The 18,224-nt window shown below is 41.4% G+C and overlaps 1 protein-coding gene across 6 annotated transcripts in view; it reads right to left on the bottom strand.

Annotated features, from left to right (window-relative positions):
- Positions 1–18,224, bottom strand: part of Fermt2 (fermitin family member 2) — a 94,755-nt gene that overhangs the window by 30,401 nt on the left and 46,130 nt on the right. For all 6 annotated transcript variants that reach the window (XM_023723717.1, XM_004638742.2, XM_004638743.2 and 3 more), the window contains exon 2: positions 15,481–15,714. In XM_023723717.1, the coding sequence (XP_023579485.1) occupies positions 15,481–15,714 (234 nt within the window). The remainder of the gene's footprint in view (positions 1–15,480; positions 15,715–18,224) is intronic.

The following is an 18,224-nucleotide window of genomic DNA, read 5'->3' as shown; positions in this document are numbered from 1 at the left end:
AATAAATAAATAAATCAATGGCATCTACAGAAGATGAGTAAGATGAAGAAGAGCCAGGGCATAAATATGAATGTCTATGTGTCCCTTTTATTTATTTATTTCCACTTGTATGTTAAGGTGTAACTTACGAAGACCACAAATTTTAAATGCATTCCTAAATTCCTGTGTTAAGAAATATCCAGATAAAAACAAAGCACTGAAAATTTAAGTCCGATAGCCATAATTTAAAAATGTAACAGAAGAGGGCTGGTGAGATGGCTCAGTGGTCTAAAGCACCTACTTAGAACAAGCTTAGCACCTGTGGTTCAATCCCCCAGCACCACATGCCAGTCAGCCCTGCCCCCTGGTGGGCTGAGCTGGCCACACACACACACACACACACACACACTTACAAATAAATAAATAAAATTTTTAAAAAATGTAACAGAAGAGATAGGAAGTTAGGGAAGATGATCAATCCAAAACCAGTATCTAGCCAGGCAGGGTGGCACACACTGTAATCCCAGCACTTGGCAGGCTGTGACCCTGTCTCAAATCCAGGTCAGGGCCGGGGAGCTGGCTCAGTGGTATAAGCACCTGCCTGGCAAGCACAAGGCAGTCCTGCATTCAATCCCCAGTACCAAAACCAAAATGAAACGAAAGCCAGGCCAAACCAAACTTAAAAACAGCACAAACAGACAGACAGACAGACAGACAGACAGACAGACACACACACACACACACACACACACACACACACACAGACTCAGAAAGAACGGTAACTAATAATAGACAAGAGAAAAGAGAAGGAAAAAAAAGGAGGAGGAAATCACCTAATAAAGTAAGAAAATTTCACACAAACATAGGAAATACAGTGCTACTTTGGTTCACAACTTAAGTCTTCCCAGGATCTGGTTGGAGCCGAACTGCAAGCACTACGCCCTCTGGTCAAGCAAAGCACACTGACCTATAATTAGAGGCTAACAGAGAAGGATCACAAGTCAAGGCCAGTGTAGTGAGACTCTGCACCTTGAAAAATTTAAACAAGGGCTGGGAACATTGTTTAGTACTCCCTTGTACCAACAGAAAAAAAAACAAAAAAACACGCCCAGTCCAGCAAAATGGGTGCAAATAGGACATTAATCAGGGCACACTGTCACAAACTTTCAAAATAGCAAGGGAAAGATCCTCCAAGTTTCCGGAGAGAAAGCAGTGCACAGAGATGAAAACAAAAGTTAAGAACCCTATAAGGACTATTTATTAATAGAAACGCTGGAAGCTAAAAGACAACGGAACTATGACTTCCTAATCCTAAGAGGGAAAATAATTTCTGATCCAACAATTCTATCAAAGGGCAGAATAGACAGTTTTAAATATAATATCCCAGGAATTTCTATTCCAATCACCCTTTTCATACAACATTATTGGAGGACACACGTCTCTAAAAATAAGGGAGCAAAACAATCAAGAAGAAAATAAAGGGATCAAATATTAGACAGGGAATATATTTTCCTTGGACAATGATGAAAGTAAATCCTGCAGCAGTGGGTATAAGACACACCCTTGCCTGGAAAACACTCACCGCAAACTGGAGTGGGCGGACTCGGGTTCGGAGTGCTCGGACGGGGAGGAGGGTGATTATTATCTGCTTGTGTATTTGACTACGTTGAACAAGACATCAAATAGAAAGCTGAAGAATCAGCAATACATACGTGTTGAAAAAGAAGTAACTGATAAAAGGACATGGTCAAAGTTTACACTTGGCTCAGCAAGTAAAATCAACTACTTTGTTAAAATAATGTAAAAATAAAACAAACAAACAAACAAATAAATAAATAAAGGGGGGCCGGGGAGATGGCTCTGTGGAATAAGCGCTTCTTTGGCAAGGGCAAGGGCCTGAGTTCAATCCCTGGTTCCGCCAATAAATAAATAAATAAATAAATAAATAAATAAATGTAAAAATAACATTGACATAGAAAAATTATAGTAGTTATAATACAGGAAAGACAGCAAAAAGTCAGTAGGCATCTAAAGCTGGAATCAAGAAACAGCAGGATAAACACATACCGTTCTCCTTCTGTGAGTTCCACATCATGGACAGAAAACATTAAGAGAAGGAGACTCCCATGCACTAGCGTTACGCGCTCTTCTCTCACTAACGTTCCCTGAACAATACACCGTAACAGCTATGTGCATATCATTTCCACTGATTAGGTGCAGCAGCCTAGAGACAGATGTGAAGACAAGAAGGCAAGAGGATGAAGAGAAGATGCATGCAGGTTACATGCGCCCGCGACACCACTGCACGTGAGGGTATCGAGCACCGGCAGAGCCCCGGAAATATGGCCAGCGAACAGGACAACAGTATCTAGAAATGTGGAAATACAAGTCAGGAGCTGCAAGTATGAAGTGGTAGAGAACGTGATCAGTAACTGCTGAGAGACGGCAGAAGAGTGGCTCTGCGCCATGAATCTTTTTTTACAGTAAATCTTTTTATTGCTTTGATTAAAAAATTTCAAAGTCTTGTTCACTGTATAAGGAGTACATTAAAAAGCAGCAAGAGTGGATAAAAGAGCCCACGTGGGAGGTTGCTTGAACATGTAAGGGTGAGTGCTGGTACAGTCTGCCAGTGTGTAGGGGTGACGGACATAAAGACAAGCGGAAAGACCAAAGACAGACTTTGGTACACACTTTCAGGCAGAGAGCGACGTTGAGAGTGATCCACATTCTTGGCCGGGGTGTCTGCGTGGTGCAGCCTTTGCTGTCACAGAGACTACTGTCCCGGGGCAGAGAGAAGCATAGAGATTTGCACAGCAATACCAGGACACAACTTTAGATACATTCAGTCAGAAATTTTATAAAAGAAACAAAATTTTTAATGAATAGAGTGATTTGTTCTAATGGTGTTTGTAGATAGAATATCGTGTCCGCATCTTGTACAGCAATTAACCACTGGGAAGAATGTATGCAATGTGTTAATTATTGAAACTATCCTACCAATTTGTCTAATTGCTATTTGTTTATCAATAAAATTATGGAGAAAAAAACCCAAAAATTTGTGAAAGAAACAATTCTGCTACCACAAATAATTCTTCTATGAGCAAATGAAGGCCTTCCGAAAAGTACAGAAAGCGAGTAGAAAATCTAAAATTAAGAAGGGTTTTTTTTTTTACCAAGATGGCACTGAAGGCAAAGAAGGAAGCCCCTGCCCCTCCCAAAGCTGAAGCAAAAGCAAAAGGCATCCACAGCCACAAAAAGAAGAGTCCAGCGTCGCCCACCTTCTGCCATCCCAAGACACTGCGGCTCCGGAGGCAGCCCAGATACCCTCGGAAGAGCGCCCCCAGGAGAAACACTCTTGACCACTGTGCCATCATCAAGCTCCCCTGAGCACAGAGTCAGCCTTGAAGAAGATCGAGGACAACAACACACTCGTGTTCACTGTGGATGTCAAAGTCAATAAGCTCCAAATTGAACAAGCTGTAAAGAAGCTCTATGACATCGATGCTGCCAAGGTCAATATCCTAATCAGACCTGATAGAGAGAAGAAGGCTTATGTGTAACTGGCCCCTGATTATGATGCATTAGATATTGCCAACAAAATTGGGATCATCTAAACTGAGTCCAGCTGGCTAATTCTAAATATATACTTTTTTTTCTCAGTAAAAATAAAATAAAGAAAGGGTTTGGATTTACCTTCCTGCTTTATTTAAACAGTAAGACATAAACAAAAGGAAGAGCAAGACTTTCAAACACTAGATAACAAATGCACAAGAGAAAAGAAAGCAGGCCTATGGACATCACCCCCCAACTGCTCAAAGCGGCAGGGAAAGGTCTCCAAAGGGAGACAGAATCAGGGACTGACTGGGCAAGGTCACGCCTAAAATGTGCCCTCAGAAAACGGGGCCGTTCCAGAGTTGGGCTGAGTCCTACCTGTGCATTTGTGAGAGAAAATTGTGCAAGACGGGGAAAGAGCCAGTACAGCGACCCACACCTGTGCCCCCAGCACGCTGGGAGACTGAGGCAGGAGGATCACAAATGCGAACCCAGTGTGGTCAGCTGAATTAAAAATTAGGGGCTGGGGAAATAGCTCAGTAGAATAAGTGCTTGCCTGGCAAGCACAAGGGCCTGAGTTCAATCCCCGGTTAAAAAAAAAACAACTGTATGGGGGGCCGGGGAGATAGCGCACTAGAATAAGCACTTGCCTGGCAAGTGCAAAGGCGTGAGTTCAATTCCTGGTTCCAACAACCACAACAACAAAAAAACCTTATGGGGGCCAGGGAGATGGCTCAGTGGAATAAGCGCTTCCATGGCAAGCACAGGGCCTCGGTTCCACAAAAAAGGAAAAAAAAAATTTTTTTTTAAAAGAGGTAGCTCAGTAGAAATGCCCTGAGTTAAATCCTAGTACTTGAGGGAAGGTATAGGAACAGAGTGAAGGGAAAACAGAAAAGCACCCAGATGAGAAATTAGTAACCAAATACATTACAATAACTTATCTAAATGTACTCCATGTGTTTAGAGTAAAACATAAACAAAATAAAGACAAAGATGGGCCGGCGAGTAGCTCATCGACTCACATGCCTGCTTAGGCAAGCGCAGGGTTCAACCCCCTTTGATCCCAGTACCACATGTCATACCGGCCCCACCCCCAGGGTGGGCTGAGCCAGCCATAGAATCTGGGAGTGGTGGTGCACCCCTGTAATCCCAGGGCTAGGGATGCTGAAAACAGGAGGATCACTGTGAGTCCAAGCTGCGTAATTAGACCCTGAAACAACCAAATACGGAAAAACAAAAAAAGAAAGAAAGATGAAAGCTTTCTATTATTGAAAAACAAACCCAAATCAAACTGTTAATGATGAAAATGGTATCTGAAATGAAAAACACTGGCTGGAGTTAATATCAGATTAACAGGGAGAAGAGCAGTAAGTCTGAAGACCTACCAGACAGTATAAAATGAAGTATGGGAAAATAATGGAAAAGGGAACCGCGCACCAGTGAGGAACCTGCACAACGAACAACAGGGTGACGCACACGGCATGTGGGCGCTGGCAGAGAAAGAGCAAAGCCATTTAAGGATAGCTTCAGAACCTGGTGAAAAGCACAGCCTGACAGACCCACGAAACCAGTGAGACCAAAAGAGAATAAACTTAAGGAAAACTAACAAATTCTTAAAAGGCAAACAGAAACATACAGAAGAACAAACAAGAACAGTCAGTAGATCTTTCTGAAATTACTCAACCCAGAAAACAACTGAAAGACATCAATTCCTGAAGGGGGGGAGATAGCACTCTTCTCTTGGCTGCAATGCCTTTCAAAAGTAAAGGGGAAAATGAGGCTTTTGTAGAAAAACAAAAGGTAAGACACTTCTCCACCAGCAGACCTGCACTAAAAAACAAAAGAAGGCCTATGAAGTTCTTGACGTAGAAGAAAAGGACCATAAGGAAAAGTGTTCTTCAATAGACAGCACTCAAAAATGGCAACTGTGGGGGTGGTTATGAAACACCAGTTTCCTCATTTAAAAAAAAAAAAAATTTCAGGTGGCGAATAGTAACATATTGTAACTTTCAGCTCACATAAAAATAAAGTATAAAATAACATAACAATAGCACAAAGGACAGGAATGGTCAACAGGGTAGGAAACTATACAGTCATTCTTCCTATAGGTTGTTGAATTATTATGTGAGGATGGGCTCTAAGTTAAAATCATATAATGAAAACTCTAGAGCGAGAAGTTAACAACAATAACTTATTAAGTCACAGATGGAGATTAATAAAACCAATGGGATGGAAATCATAAAAATTTATCTTCATCAAAATTAAAACCTACTCATTTGAGTGAGGCACAGCACAAACTAAGAAACTGATAAAGGATGGATAAAAAGGGACAAGTGGCCAGACCTCTTGCAATAGGGAAGTGGTCCCAAGGGGACCACAAAGGGCTGAGAAGGGGAAATGAGAGCAATAAAGGCGGCCACGTGCAGGAACTGAGTAGCCTCAATGAATGGAAACACTAAGCCTAACACAAACTAAAGACAAATAAGAGCGAACTAAAGGAAGGAGGGGGAGAGGCTTCTGGTTGATAGCTGTGTCAACTTGCAAAGCTTAGAAGCTTAATTAAGGGACTCACAGAGAGCCAGGATTCTTGGCTGTAAACATCCTCAGCCTCTGCAAGAGGAGGACATGGACATTGTGAGGTCTACACCCCCAGCCCCAGGGTAACTTGTTTATAATGTAAGGAGGGGAGAGAGGCTGGCTACAAGCCGCAGCTGCTGCCCTTCCATTTGCTCTTTGCTGTTTTCTGCTGTGGTGAACTGCTGCTCTCTGCCACGTGCCACTCTACAGGAGCCAGCAGAGTACAGACCAAAACCTCCACAAACTGCGAGCTAAATAAACCTTTCCTTTCTTTTTTCTTTTTTAAAATAATATTGAGAAACAAATAGCAATGAGACAGTTTCAAAACCGATTATTAGCACATTTTCAATAATTAATACACTGCATATTGTTATATTAGTGGTTATTCATTGTACAAGATACAGATATAATATTCTGTCCACAAATACTATTAGAGCCAACCTCTCTATTCATTGAATTAAGAGAATGGAGCTGTATATCTATCCTAACTATTCTGAGTACACAGATACAAAATGGTTGTTCATTTGTATTTCCCTTTTTTGGTTAGTTTTGTCAGAGAAGGGCATTCCATTGTCATTTAAATATTGTAGGTGTGTGAATTCAGCAAAATATTCCGATATAGTCCAGTAATCCATAATAGTAGTGGGTTTTCCATAAGACTGGCAATGTCCAACGTTGTTAACTTGAGCCTTTCGCAGCTCAGCATATTAATATGGCTTTACTTCTTATACCTCGTTTTTATACTTTTCTGCTGGATGGTTAAGACCAAGATAAAGCATAGACCTATATAACAAGAAATGTAACTTTTGTATCTGATAAGGTCAATGAAATCCTCTCAGGATTTATCCTGAAACCCTGTGCCCCAGTTTGTAGATCCTTTGTCAGTGTCAGCCATGTGGATGAGTCATGGCCATTGCTTGACCGATTTGCTCTCTGTGAAAGCCTGAGAGAATGTTTTCTCTCCATGTGACTCTCCTTAGGCATACTCTACGTCATCGATCACTTTCCTCTGTGGCCCCATAATCTCCCTGATCAGAAAATTTGGGACACTACTGAGTTATATGATGTTATAGTACAGGTTCTCCTATGTCCTGAGTCTTCACTGACCTTGAATGTCTAGGACCAGAATGTTGGCTGTCCTTGCAGCCCTTCTTTTTCTCTAATTTTTGTTCTCCAAACTTAGGTTGTTAACCCTCCAGAAGACAGGCTTACTATTTTTATCCTACAACATAGGAAGTTGAGCTTAACCTCACTATCTGTCTGGATATCAAACATCTTAGGCTTAACATGGAACAGGTACTTTCCATCAAGTATTGACATGTTAAATTTTAAGTCCCTCCAGAATAGGAAGAAAAAAAATTTTTTAAATTTTTTAAAAAAAAGGAATGGACAGTTACATATTTTTAACCTTTCCTTTCTTCATTTTGAGTGTTGGGTATTTGTCACAGCAATAAGTGAATAGTAACTGAGACAAGAGGGAAGTAAGGGGAAGGGATTATGAAAAAGCTGTACATGAAACCACTCTCCAACACAACTATAAACTGTATGAACTGCAAATATGTACTAATAAAATAACCTTTAAAAACTAAAACCTGCTGCTGGGGAGATAGCTCAGCGGCATCAGCACCTGCCTGGCAAGCACAAGGTCCTGAGTTCGATCTGTGGTACCAAAAAACACCTAAAACTTGCTCTACAAAAACTTAATGGAAAGGTAAGCCACCAACTATGAGAAAATCTTTTCAAAGCATTTATGTAATAAAGTTATACAGCCACAGTATGCAATGAGTACTTATCTCAATCAGATGAAAACCTAAGAGAAGGGGCAAAGAATTCTAATGTATCTCATCAAAGAAGATACACAGGTGAAAATTAATCACAGAAAGATGTTGAATGTCATTGTCTTTGGGTACCAGAACTGGAAGCCCAAAGGAGACACACAGCACAGCCGCCACGATACTAAAACCTAGAGGGTTCAAAGACATCGAGCAGCAGACACTCAACACACAGAAGTGCTGCACAGACCCTCAAAAAGAATTTCAATATTTCTTTAAAGTCAAAATTCCCTTGTCGCATGACCTAGAATCCTCCTCACGGCTGCTTACCTGAGCAAGCCATGCGCCCACATCTCCTGTGAGGAGATGATCACAGAAGCCCTGTTTGCTGAACCCTGCTGGAGAGGAGCCACACGCCCTGACTGTGCGTGAAGAAAATGTGGCGTTAGGCACCCAACAGAAGGCTCCTCAGGAAGAGCACAGGGCAGATGGGCTCGTACAGCGCCACGAGGGGCAGAAGACCACACCCTGTACAAAGCCACGCACAGAGCTTTTCAGAAAAAGCCACACTAGTTACGAAGGCAGATCAGTGGCTGCTGGGGTCAGGGGTGCAAAGGGGATGATACAGGGTCTGAAGGGAAATTTTCAGGGTAAGGAGACTTTCCTTCTACTCTAGAATACTGACGAAGAGATATACTGAATTGTACCAATAAGATACTGGGGCAAAATGCTCAACACCTGCAACCGAGAGGAGGCATGCTTGTTTCGGCTCCCAGTTTAGTTCACTGTGGACTGGACTCTGGCACCAGGAAGAGGGGTGATGGAGGAAGCCAGGAAGTAGAGAGGGTGGGGAGGTGCTGGGATGGGATGCGCCCTTCTGGGTCAGCCTCACCTCCCACCAGTGCACAGGCATGCCAGGGGCAGCCGGTAATCCACGCCTGAGTGCAGTTTCCCCTTCCAAGGACCCCCCCCCCCCCCCCCCGCCAATACATGAGACTTCTTGGGGACATTTTAGACCTAAACCATAACCAACCTCTATTTTCTCTGCTGGCCTCTAATATAAGGAAACATATTTTGTTTTTCCAGCCTCCCATTAGTTAAAGATAGTCACATGACTGATGCAAGGGGGTTCAGTAAAATCCAAGGGGTGCTTTAGGGACAAGACAGACCTGGGAAGAGAGCTCAATAGATCCTCTGCCTCCTGCATGGGGCCATGCGTCTGGGGCTCTAGGAGATGCCCTGCAACATGAGGCCAACCTACACTCATGAGGGATTTAGAGAACCTGTCCATGGAGATACACCAAATGAACAATTCATTGAGAAACTTCTATTAACTAATAAAATTAGTTTTCTCATAACTTTTAGCTATGTAAAAAAATTAAGCTTTTCTTTAAAGCAGTAAGTTTGGATTTGTGTTACTTGTAAGGTAACAAGAAGCACCAATTTTCAGAAGAAAAAGTATAATTTCTCCTTGAGGGTAGAAACAGAAACAGGTAAAAAGTACTATTCTTCATTTCCTTTTTGTCTTTACAGACAAATCGGTCTATTGCTTAGTAAAACCTTTCTCAATCCTTACCTACAGCTGAACTTACCTAAGTCACATTTCTTTTATCATGAGGAACACAGTGGGCTTCAGTCCATCATTTTGTTCCCTAATGCTATGCTTCTCTATCCCATACACCCACTTCTTCAAAGCTCAGAACAGAAAGAATGTGATTGATGATGCCTAATGCCACTGGCAGAAGACCCACGTTATACATTGTCTGGATGGACTGCTAACACACTCTAGACACAGAACAAATTCTTTTATAGTAGGTGCACATTACTTGTCAAAGTACGAGAGGAAATTCCATTTCCTTGTAGCAGATTCTCCACTTGTGAGGTGTACAGTGTCAGAACACAAACAAAAAGAGCTCAGCATTCTCTGCCAACAGTGCCTCTTTCAAAAAGGAACAGGAAAATGCAACTAAGCCTTATTTAATCATTACACGAAACACTTTCTGAGGAATTAAATTGTGAACAAAAAGGTAATTTTTACCAAATTTTAAAAAACGCAGGAAGTTGTTGTTGCTGCACTACATGAAATGACCTGCAAGCCTTGCACCACTGTCCCTTGTCAGCAGCTGGCACACCCTTGCAGTACCTGGTGACCCAAGGTTTCTTGGATGTGTCCTGCTTCTCAAGTGTCGAGTGGGCCCCAGGAGAGTTCAATTAAATGAGTTCATTTTATATGGGGAAATACATGATTACTTGGCTTGAATATTAAGTAATCTAAAGTAATTAACAGAAAAAATATTCACTGGAATAGCTATACAGTCACTTCAGTGTTCAGTTTAGTGGTGAAACAAGCACTCATGTCTCCCAATAACGTCTTTTCTTTCCTTTTTTTGGTATGAAGAATTGAACTCAGGACCTTGTGCTTGCCTGAAAGGTATTTGGGCCGCTGAGCTATATCCCTGATCTCCCAATAGTTTCATTCAGGGATTTACAAAATTGTTCTATGACTAATATTTTAAGAGTTGCAGCTCGATTCAACTCAGCTGGTGTAAAAGCAACCTTTGCAAATAATACTTAAGCAAATAAGCATGGCCGTTTTCTAATACAATTTTATGGGAGGGAATCTGAATTTCTCTAATTTTCACATCTTAAAATATTTTTTTTGTCTTTTCCCAAACATTGAAAAGTATAAAAACTAGCAAGGTTTGGGGCGCAGACCTGTAGTCCCAATTACTTAGGAAGCAGAGGGAAGAGAATTACAAATTCAAGGCCAGCTAGGGCAATGTGCAACTCTATCCCAAAATAAAATACAATAAAGGGATGGGGATGTAGCTCAGTGCTGAAGTGCTTGTCTACCATTTGTAAAGTCCTGGGTTCACCCCCCATATGCACAAGTTTAATTAGAATTAGCTCACAAACTGTCCAAAAGACAGTGGGCTGGTTATGAATACAATTTTATTGCTTTGCAAATCAAATACCCTCCCTTTTCCTAATACTCAAATTTTATAGTATTTTTCAAGAAGATTTTATAGCAAAAAGAACAGCAACGAAGAGCTAGCCAAATAGCTCAGCAGATTCAGGCGCAGGGGCCCAGGGTTAGATCCCCAGGCCTGCTATGCTGGCCCTACCCCTGGGGGGCATTGAGACAGTGGATTGAGACTAGGTGTGGTGAAAAGGGCCTGTAATCCCAGTATTAGGGAGGCTGTAAACAGGAGAATCACTACAAGTCCGATTTAGCAGTGAGACCCTGTAGACACTTCCCTAAAATATGGGGGGGGGGGACCAGCATTAAATTATTGCTTATTAAAAACATTAAACAATTACCTACTAAATTATTATTGAAGGCCAGTTAGCTGTTTTATGTCTAAAACCAAACCTCAGCTTTATAGTTACTTAGTTGGCTCTTTCTGTTCCAGGTTTTCCTGGTTTCCTCCAAATGGTCATGGCGGGACCCTGGCTGTGGCATCGGCTCTCCTCCTACCCTTTAATTCTCCACAATGCCAAGGACAGCCCAGCACACAGCCTGGCACTCTCACGTAAGCCCTCACCTCCTGTGCTATCAGCAGCCAAAGAAATCTGCCTCTTCTCGTGTCAAATACTCAGGCTGTCACTGAACTGCAACCATCTGTATTTCACATACAGCCTAGATTCCGAAACTTATCTTTGGTGCCTACTCCTTCATGTAGAAATGGCCATTTTAGAACACCCAATCTCTTCTGTTTTGTTTCATTTCATACTCCAGTGCCTTAGTTCTCAGAGTGTTTTTGCAATATACCTAGAAGCACAATTATCACTCACTGGGACCCTCTTTTTGTAGGCAAGACTTTCAGGCCTCCAGCCTATCTGAATTTCTGTATATGAATACTGGTAGCTCACTGATTCTTGACTGTGAGAGCAGTGTGTAGGAGAGCAGGAGCTACTGCTCGATGGTAAGCACTTGCCTAGGAGGGGCAAGGTTTTCGGTTCAGTCCCCAGCATGGGTGGGGGTGGAGGGGACTGTTCATAGAGGAAATGTAACTCAATCATCTGGTGAAGAAGGAAACTCCTGAACATCCTATAATAGAGCACTATTTCCATATAATTCTAGCAGTAGGATTAACCTATCCTAATTCATCTAATGAGTTAATAATTTGTTTTTATTCATTCAATTAGTATTCTCTAAATCCATGCCCTATTCTAAGAAAATGACCAAATGACATGGTTCTGGCTTTTAAAAAGTTTACACTGGGGCTGGGGAAACAGCTCAGTAGCAAAAGTGCCTGCCTGGCAAGCACAAGGATCTGAATATGATCCCCGGTTCCGAAAAAAAAAAAAAAAAAGTTTACATTCTGAGGGCTGGTTCAATAGCTCAGCGGACTAAGCATCTGCTTAGGCAAGTGCACAGATCAGGGGTTCAATCCCTGGCACACACACTGCACCAGCCGCACCACTGGGCGGGCTGAGCCGGCCACTAAGTCTGAATATGGTGGCACACGCCTGTAATCCCAACCCTGGAGAGGCTAAAAACAGGAGGATCACTACGAGTCCAAGCTGGGTAGTGAGACCCTGCACCAAATACATAAAATGCTTACATTCTTTTTTTTTTTTTTTTAACTTTATTTATTTATTTAGTGTGTGTGGCCAGTTCAGCCCACCAGGGGCGGGGCTGGCTGGCATGTGGTGCTGGGGATTGAACCGCGGTCCCTGTGCTTTTGCTTAGCTTAGCTTGTTCTAAGTAGGTGCTTTAGGCCACTGAGCCATCTCACCAGCCCCATAAAATGCTTACATTCTTAAACAAAAACATCAAAAGTTGAAAGTATTTTTGTTCCTCTACTAAAAAATAGCTTTCTTTTCTAATTTTTACAAATACAATGCATTGTTTTAACAACAAGTAATTCCTAAATTATAAAAAATGAAAATAAAGCATATTTGAAATTTCACCTGTCAACATTTTAGCGAAACTTCTCCCAATTTTATCTCCATGCACATATTTAAACTTAAATGGGACAACACAGTTATATAGCTATCTTCTTGTAATCTACTTTCAACTCTGCTAATGCACACCTGTGACACTAGCAGAGGCCTCAGGATAGAGGCCACTATGCTTGGTGCACAGACAAGCGCTCTCTGGAGCTACAGCCACGCACCCTCAGAGACAGATGCAGCTGCCACTCTGCCAGGAGTGAAGTGGAGGCTCTACTTCTTGACTCCAAGTTGTAGAATTTTCTTTCTCTTTCTTTCCTCTTTATCTTTCTAGGTAAGATGTTACTAGAAGATCATATCAACAAATGGAAAGAGTTTATTCATAGATGGAAAGAGTCTACACAAAATCTCTACGTTAGCTGGGCATGGTGGTACACGCTTGTAATCCCAGCACTCAGGAGGGGAGGCTGAGGCAGGAGGATCGTTGCAAGTTTGAGACCAGCCTGAGCTACAAAGTGAGCTCACGGTCAGCCCAAGCTGCATAGTGAGACTCTGTCTCAAAAAGACAAGAAAACCAAAACCAAACATAACTGTTTTTGTATATATCGAATATACTTCCAATCAACCTTTATGAATTTTCCCCTGGAAACTAAGAAATGTTCAAATTTCACACGGAAATATACAATGACCAAAAGGACCAAAAAGCCAGGCAATTCTTTCAGAGCAACAAAGAAGGGGTACTACACCTAACAAATACAGAAATTCACTAAAACGCTGGAGAAATTTAGTGTTGTATCCATTCAAGAACATATAAATGGACCAATGGACATTGAAAGAGACCCATATGACATGAAATGGTGTTGTATAGCACAGCCAACAACACATGAACAAACAGATAATTTAACAAACAGTGCTGCGGAGCTTTTCATTCAAAATAGAGCCTATGCACTGGGTGGGGTGCAGGCTGCTTGCTCAGCATGCAGGAGACCCTGGGATTGAGCCCAAACACCACATTAAAACAAACAAAGGAAAAGACAAACCCCTTAATATCTACCCCACAAAATACACAAAAGGAAATTTAAGTAGAATAAAAAACTAAACATGAAAAATAAAACTTTAGATTCTCAGAAGAAAATACAGGTGATGCCTCCAATTTAGGGAAGGAAAAATTTTCTTCAACCATACACAAAAATATAAACCAGTAACTTCGATATGACCAAAAAAAAAAAAGAACAAAAAAAAAAAAAAAACCCAAACAAATCACAAATATTAAAAAACAACAAATAGGAGAAATTATTTGCAATACATATAGCTTCCAAATAATTAGAATTTATAAAGAACTCATAGCCAGAGATATAATTCAGAAGCACAGAACCTGTCTGGCAAGTGCAAGCCAGTTCGAGTCCCAGTACCCAAAACAAACAAAACCTCATAAAAATCAATACTAAAGGGGCTAGGGAGATGGCTCAGTGGAATAAGTGCTTGCCTGGGAAGTGCAAGGGCCTAAGTTCAATCCCTGGTTCCACCAAAAAACAAACAAACAAAAAAAAATCCCCAAACAAAATCAATACTAAAAACTGGTAACAAGGGAGGTATGATGGTGCATGCCAATAATCCCAGCGCTCAGAAGCTGAGGCAGGAGGACCATGAGTTCAAGGCCAGCCTAGGAAACACAGTGAGACTGTTTCAAAGGCAAATAAACAAAATAAAAATGGACATAATTTCAATTATTTGATATGAATTTCAATTCAAATGGGTAGTTCTTAATTTCAGTAAAACATGTATGAAAAGCTATAGTTCTACATAAAATATATTTTAAAAAATCAAATGTGTCATGAACCAAGAATTTTTTTAAAAGGAACAAACCCAATAGAGTTATATACTTGTGATGAAACAGTTCTCATGTCTGATGGCTAAATACTTCCTGTCAGCTGACCTAACTGTGTCAGCCATAAGTGATCCACACCTCATTTCAGAAAGCATAAAAAGAACTATGGCTGGCGTGGTCAAACTGAAGACTGAAGCACTCAAGTCATTTCCTGAGGAGCTGCGTCAGGCCTTCAGTGAAGGAAGCGACACAACCTGCCCAAATCATCAAAGTCAAATAGGGACTTACATCAAGGAAACAGTGCAAAAACCAAATTCCTCTGAAAATGCCCGTTCCTTTCCCCTTCCCATAAAATAAATTAAGTCATCAGAAAAGGGTATTACATAACAAACATCTACACAATTCTAGTGAGGAAAAAACAAATCTCTCCTAGATTCCTCTTGTTCTATCTCCCTTAACCCCAATACCCTTCTTCCTTCCTCCATTTCCCTTTTTCCTCTGGTGGGGTAATAGGGATTGAACCCAGGGCCTTGTACATGATAGGCCGGTGCACTACCACTGAGCCACAGCCCCAGACCTATTTTTAAATTTTAATATTTAATTGTTGAGATAATCTCTGTGAGCTCCTTAGGCTGGCCTCAAATTTGCAATCCTCCCACTGCAGGCTCTTTAGTAACTGGGGTTATAGGCATGGGCCACCATGCCAGGCCTCAATACTGATCTTAAGCTAACACAAAAATTTAAATAATAAAGTATAAATTTCAAATAACTATACATAGTTCACCCTAATCACCACCCCTTGGGATAAGTTACAATACACAACAATGATCATGCATGTATCTCCTTTTAAGGAAAACTTTATCTAATACTTACTGAAAGTCTTACAGATGTCAGAAACAGCTTTGAAGACTCTGTCAGAGAAATTCACTTTCACCTTCACGTACTTCATGTTGGGAAGCTGCAAGCGGAGCAGTTTATGCTGAGGGGTGAACTGCAGCTTAGCGTCCGCCTGAATCCCATACTTGTCCAGGGTCCAGTGTGTCTTAAGCAGCCACGTTCTCTTCTTTTCCCACCAGAGAGCATGATCAGACCAATCCTTCTTTACATCTGGAAAAAAACCAATCAGCAAGATTCTTTCAGTCTTTTTTTTCTTTTTTGTGGTACCCGGGACTGAACTCAGAACCCTGCACTTGCCAGGGAAGAGCTTATTCCACTCAGCCATCTCCCTGGCCCCCCAGCAAGATTTTTTAATCCTAAAAAATCATCAAGATAGGTAAACAATAGATACTAAACACTGTAATGTGAAAGTTACAAAAGAAATAGAAACAGCTGACAAAACACAGCTGCCCTGAGAAGCCAGAGTACAAGGTTATTCAGGCAAACTACACAAGGTAACTAATAACACTGAATTTTACCACAAACTGGAATGCACGAATGGCAGAGCACTCCATGTTTTCAGACTACAAATGGGAGTACAAATACAAGAGTTAAATTTAAAAGGTACAGCTGGTGGGTTTTAAGCCCTGCTGTGAAGAATGGACAGTAACAGTTTGGTGATAAAATAAGGTGAAAAGGTTTTTGCTTGTCAAGCTGCAAAATGTAGAAAGGTGAGTTAAGAACAGTTAAAAGCATGATGGGACACCAAAAGCCCATCATTCTAGCTAAAGGGAAACATGGAGAAGTAAACACTCCTGAGCAGCCTTCTAAGCTCTGAAAAACAAGACCTACATGCCAATCACATCTTCTCAAACATATCCAAGAAAAGTAACTTCGAAAGTCAACTGTCCAACTTTTTTCCCTGAACATACTTTGGTATAGGAAACATTAATATCTGATATTTAGTAGCGTTGTGTAAGCAAAAGACATCAAATTATGAAAGAAACGTCAGTCATTTACACAAGATCTGCCTGCACTCAGGGAAGGCCAATAATAAACTTCATAGCAGTGAGATCTAACTTCAGCTACTTTTAAAAGTAACAGCCTTCTTAAGGTCAATTAATTGCTAAATTAATTGGCATCTCCCTAATGAGGGAGAGAGGAGTAAACGAGGGAGAGCAGGAGAAAGAAATGTGGCACTAAAACAGAACCACAACCCTCCCCCTCTCAAAAAACCAAACCAAACCAAACCAAAGAAGTGTTCTGGGAAAAAACCTTGGGAGAATAACTTTTTCAAGCAAAATCACTGTTACCGTGCTTCTAGTATAAAGTCAACCCCAACACAGCACATACGAAGCTGGAATGTTACTCACACAACTGATGTATGCAAAAATGTCAAATTTTCACGGTGATTATATAACCAAGGGCAGATACATGTTTTAAAGAGTGGTAAATTTTTGATACAATTGAACTCATTATGAAAGAAACGCATCACAAGTGGACAAAGATTTTAATCCCCAAACATTTAAAAACCATTTAATCAGTAAGTGCTTTCAGGAGAAAATTACAGCTATCTGGGATTATTACTGCTGTCTTGGGATTTTACTATTCACTTTATCTCTGGCTATTCAGCAAAGTATGTTATGTGAAGTTTGGCTGCAAAAGCACATGTAATTGCTATTTTACAACTACTAACCCTTGTATGATACTTTAATGTATGTAGAACCCTGTACCTTTAATTATTTTTCAAGGGAGAACTTCCCAACTATCTACCTGTTGGAAGGAACGCGTTCTGAACACTTACCGAGAGCATGGCCAAGGTAGGAACCTGAAGCAACTGCCCACCTGCTCCTTCTTAGGAACACAGAACCAAGTGCAAAAAAAAGCAGCTCACAAAGAATGGTCATCAGCTCGCAAAGGAGCTGAGAGGACTGTGCTGAACGGAACTCTGGGGAGGCAGATGTCCAAGCCTTTTCTCCCCATGCTTGCATCTAGGTGCTTCTGCTAGCCTCCAATGTCAGTGTCACCATTAGGGAAACTGCAGCAGAGGACAAACGGTGGGAAAGGAATAATAGTTTGAGACAAAGCACTGATTTACCCACTCAGGTTTCCCTAAGAGGCAGCCCTGAGGTAAGAACTTCGGGTGCATGGCCAGGAATACAGCTCACCGGCATGAGCACCTCCCTGGCCAGCATGAGGTCCCAAGTTCAATTCCCAATACCAAGAAAAAAAAAAAAAAAAAAAGAACTTCAGGTGCAGGTAGCTTCCTTGTGGGGAAAGGGCTCCCAGGAAACACAGTTGAGAGAACAGTACAAAGTGGTGCAATGGGACGAGAAGAGCAACTAAGGGTCTGGTAACTGCTGTGAACACCTGCAGCTCTGTCATGAGAAATCATGTTTAGCGTGAAGGAGATGAAAAAAGATGTATTACATACGTGCACCAACTCCCCACGATGAAAGTAACCACTTGTACTGCGAACAGGGCTAAGAAAACATTTCAAATGCACCAGTGAAGAGAGAACACTGGACATTTCTGTTTCCTTGGATAGGGTTACTTCTATATAGGCCATTAGATTCTTAGCACTTCCTGGCTGCCAAGCACAAGGGCTAGTGGCACTGTCATCAGGCACAGTAAGATCAGAAATTCCCTTGCTTGAGAAAAAGGAACTGTGGTATGCTAGCAGCAGGTGAGCTGTGTGTGGTGGAGGGAGGGTTTTAACAGCACCCATTATGAGAGAGAGA

This window comes from Octodon degus, unplaced genomic scaffold (assembly GCF_000260255.1).
Source record: "Octodon degus isolate 3935 unplaced genomic scaffold, OctDeg1.0 scaffold00102, whole genome shotgun sequence".
Taxonomy (NCBI): domain Eukaryota; kingdom Metazoa; phylum Chordata; class Mammalia; order Rodentia; family Octodontidae; genus Octodon; species Octodon degus.
The sequence above is the reverse complement of the archived record's forward strand: the minus strand, read 5'-3'. Positions and strand labels throughout refer to the sequence as shown.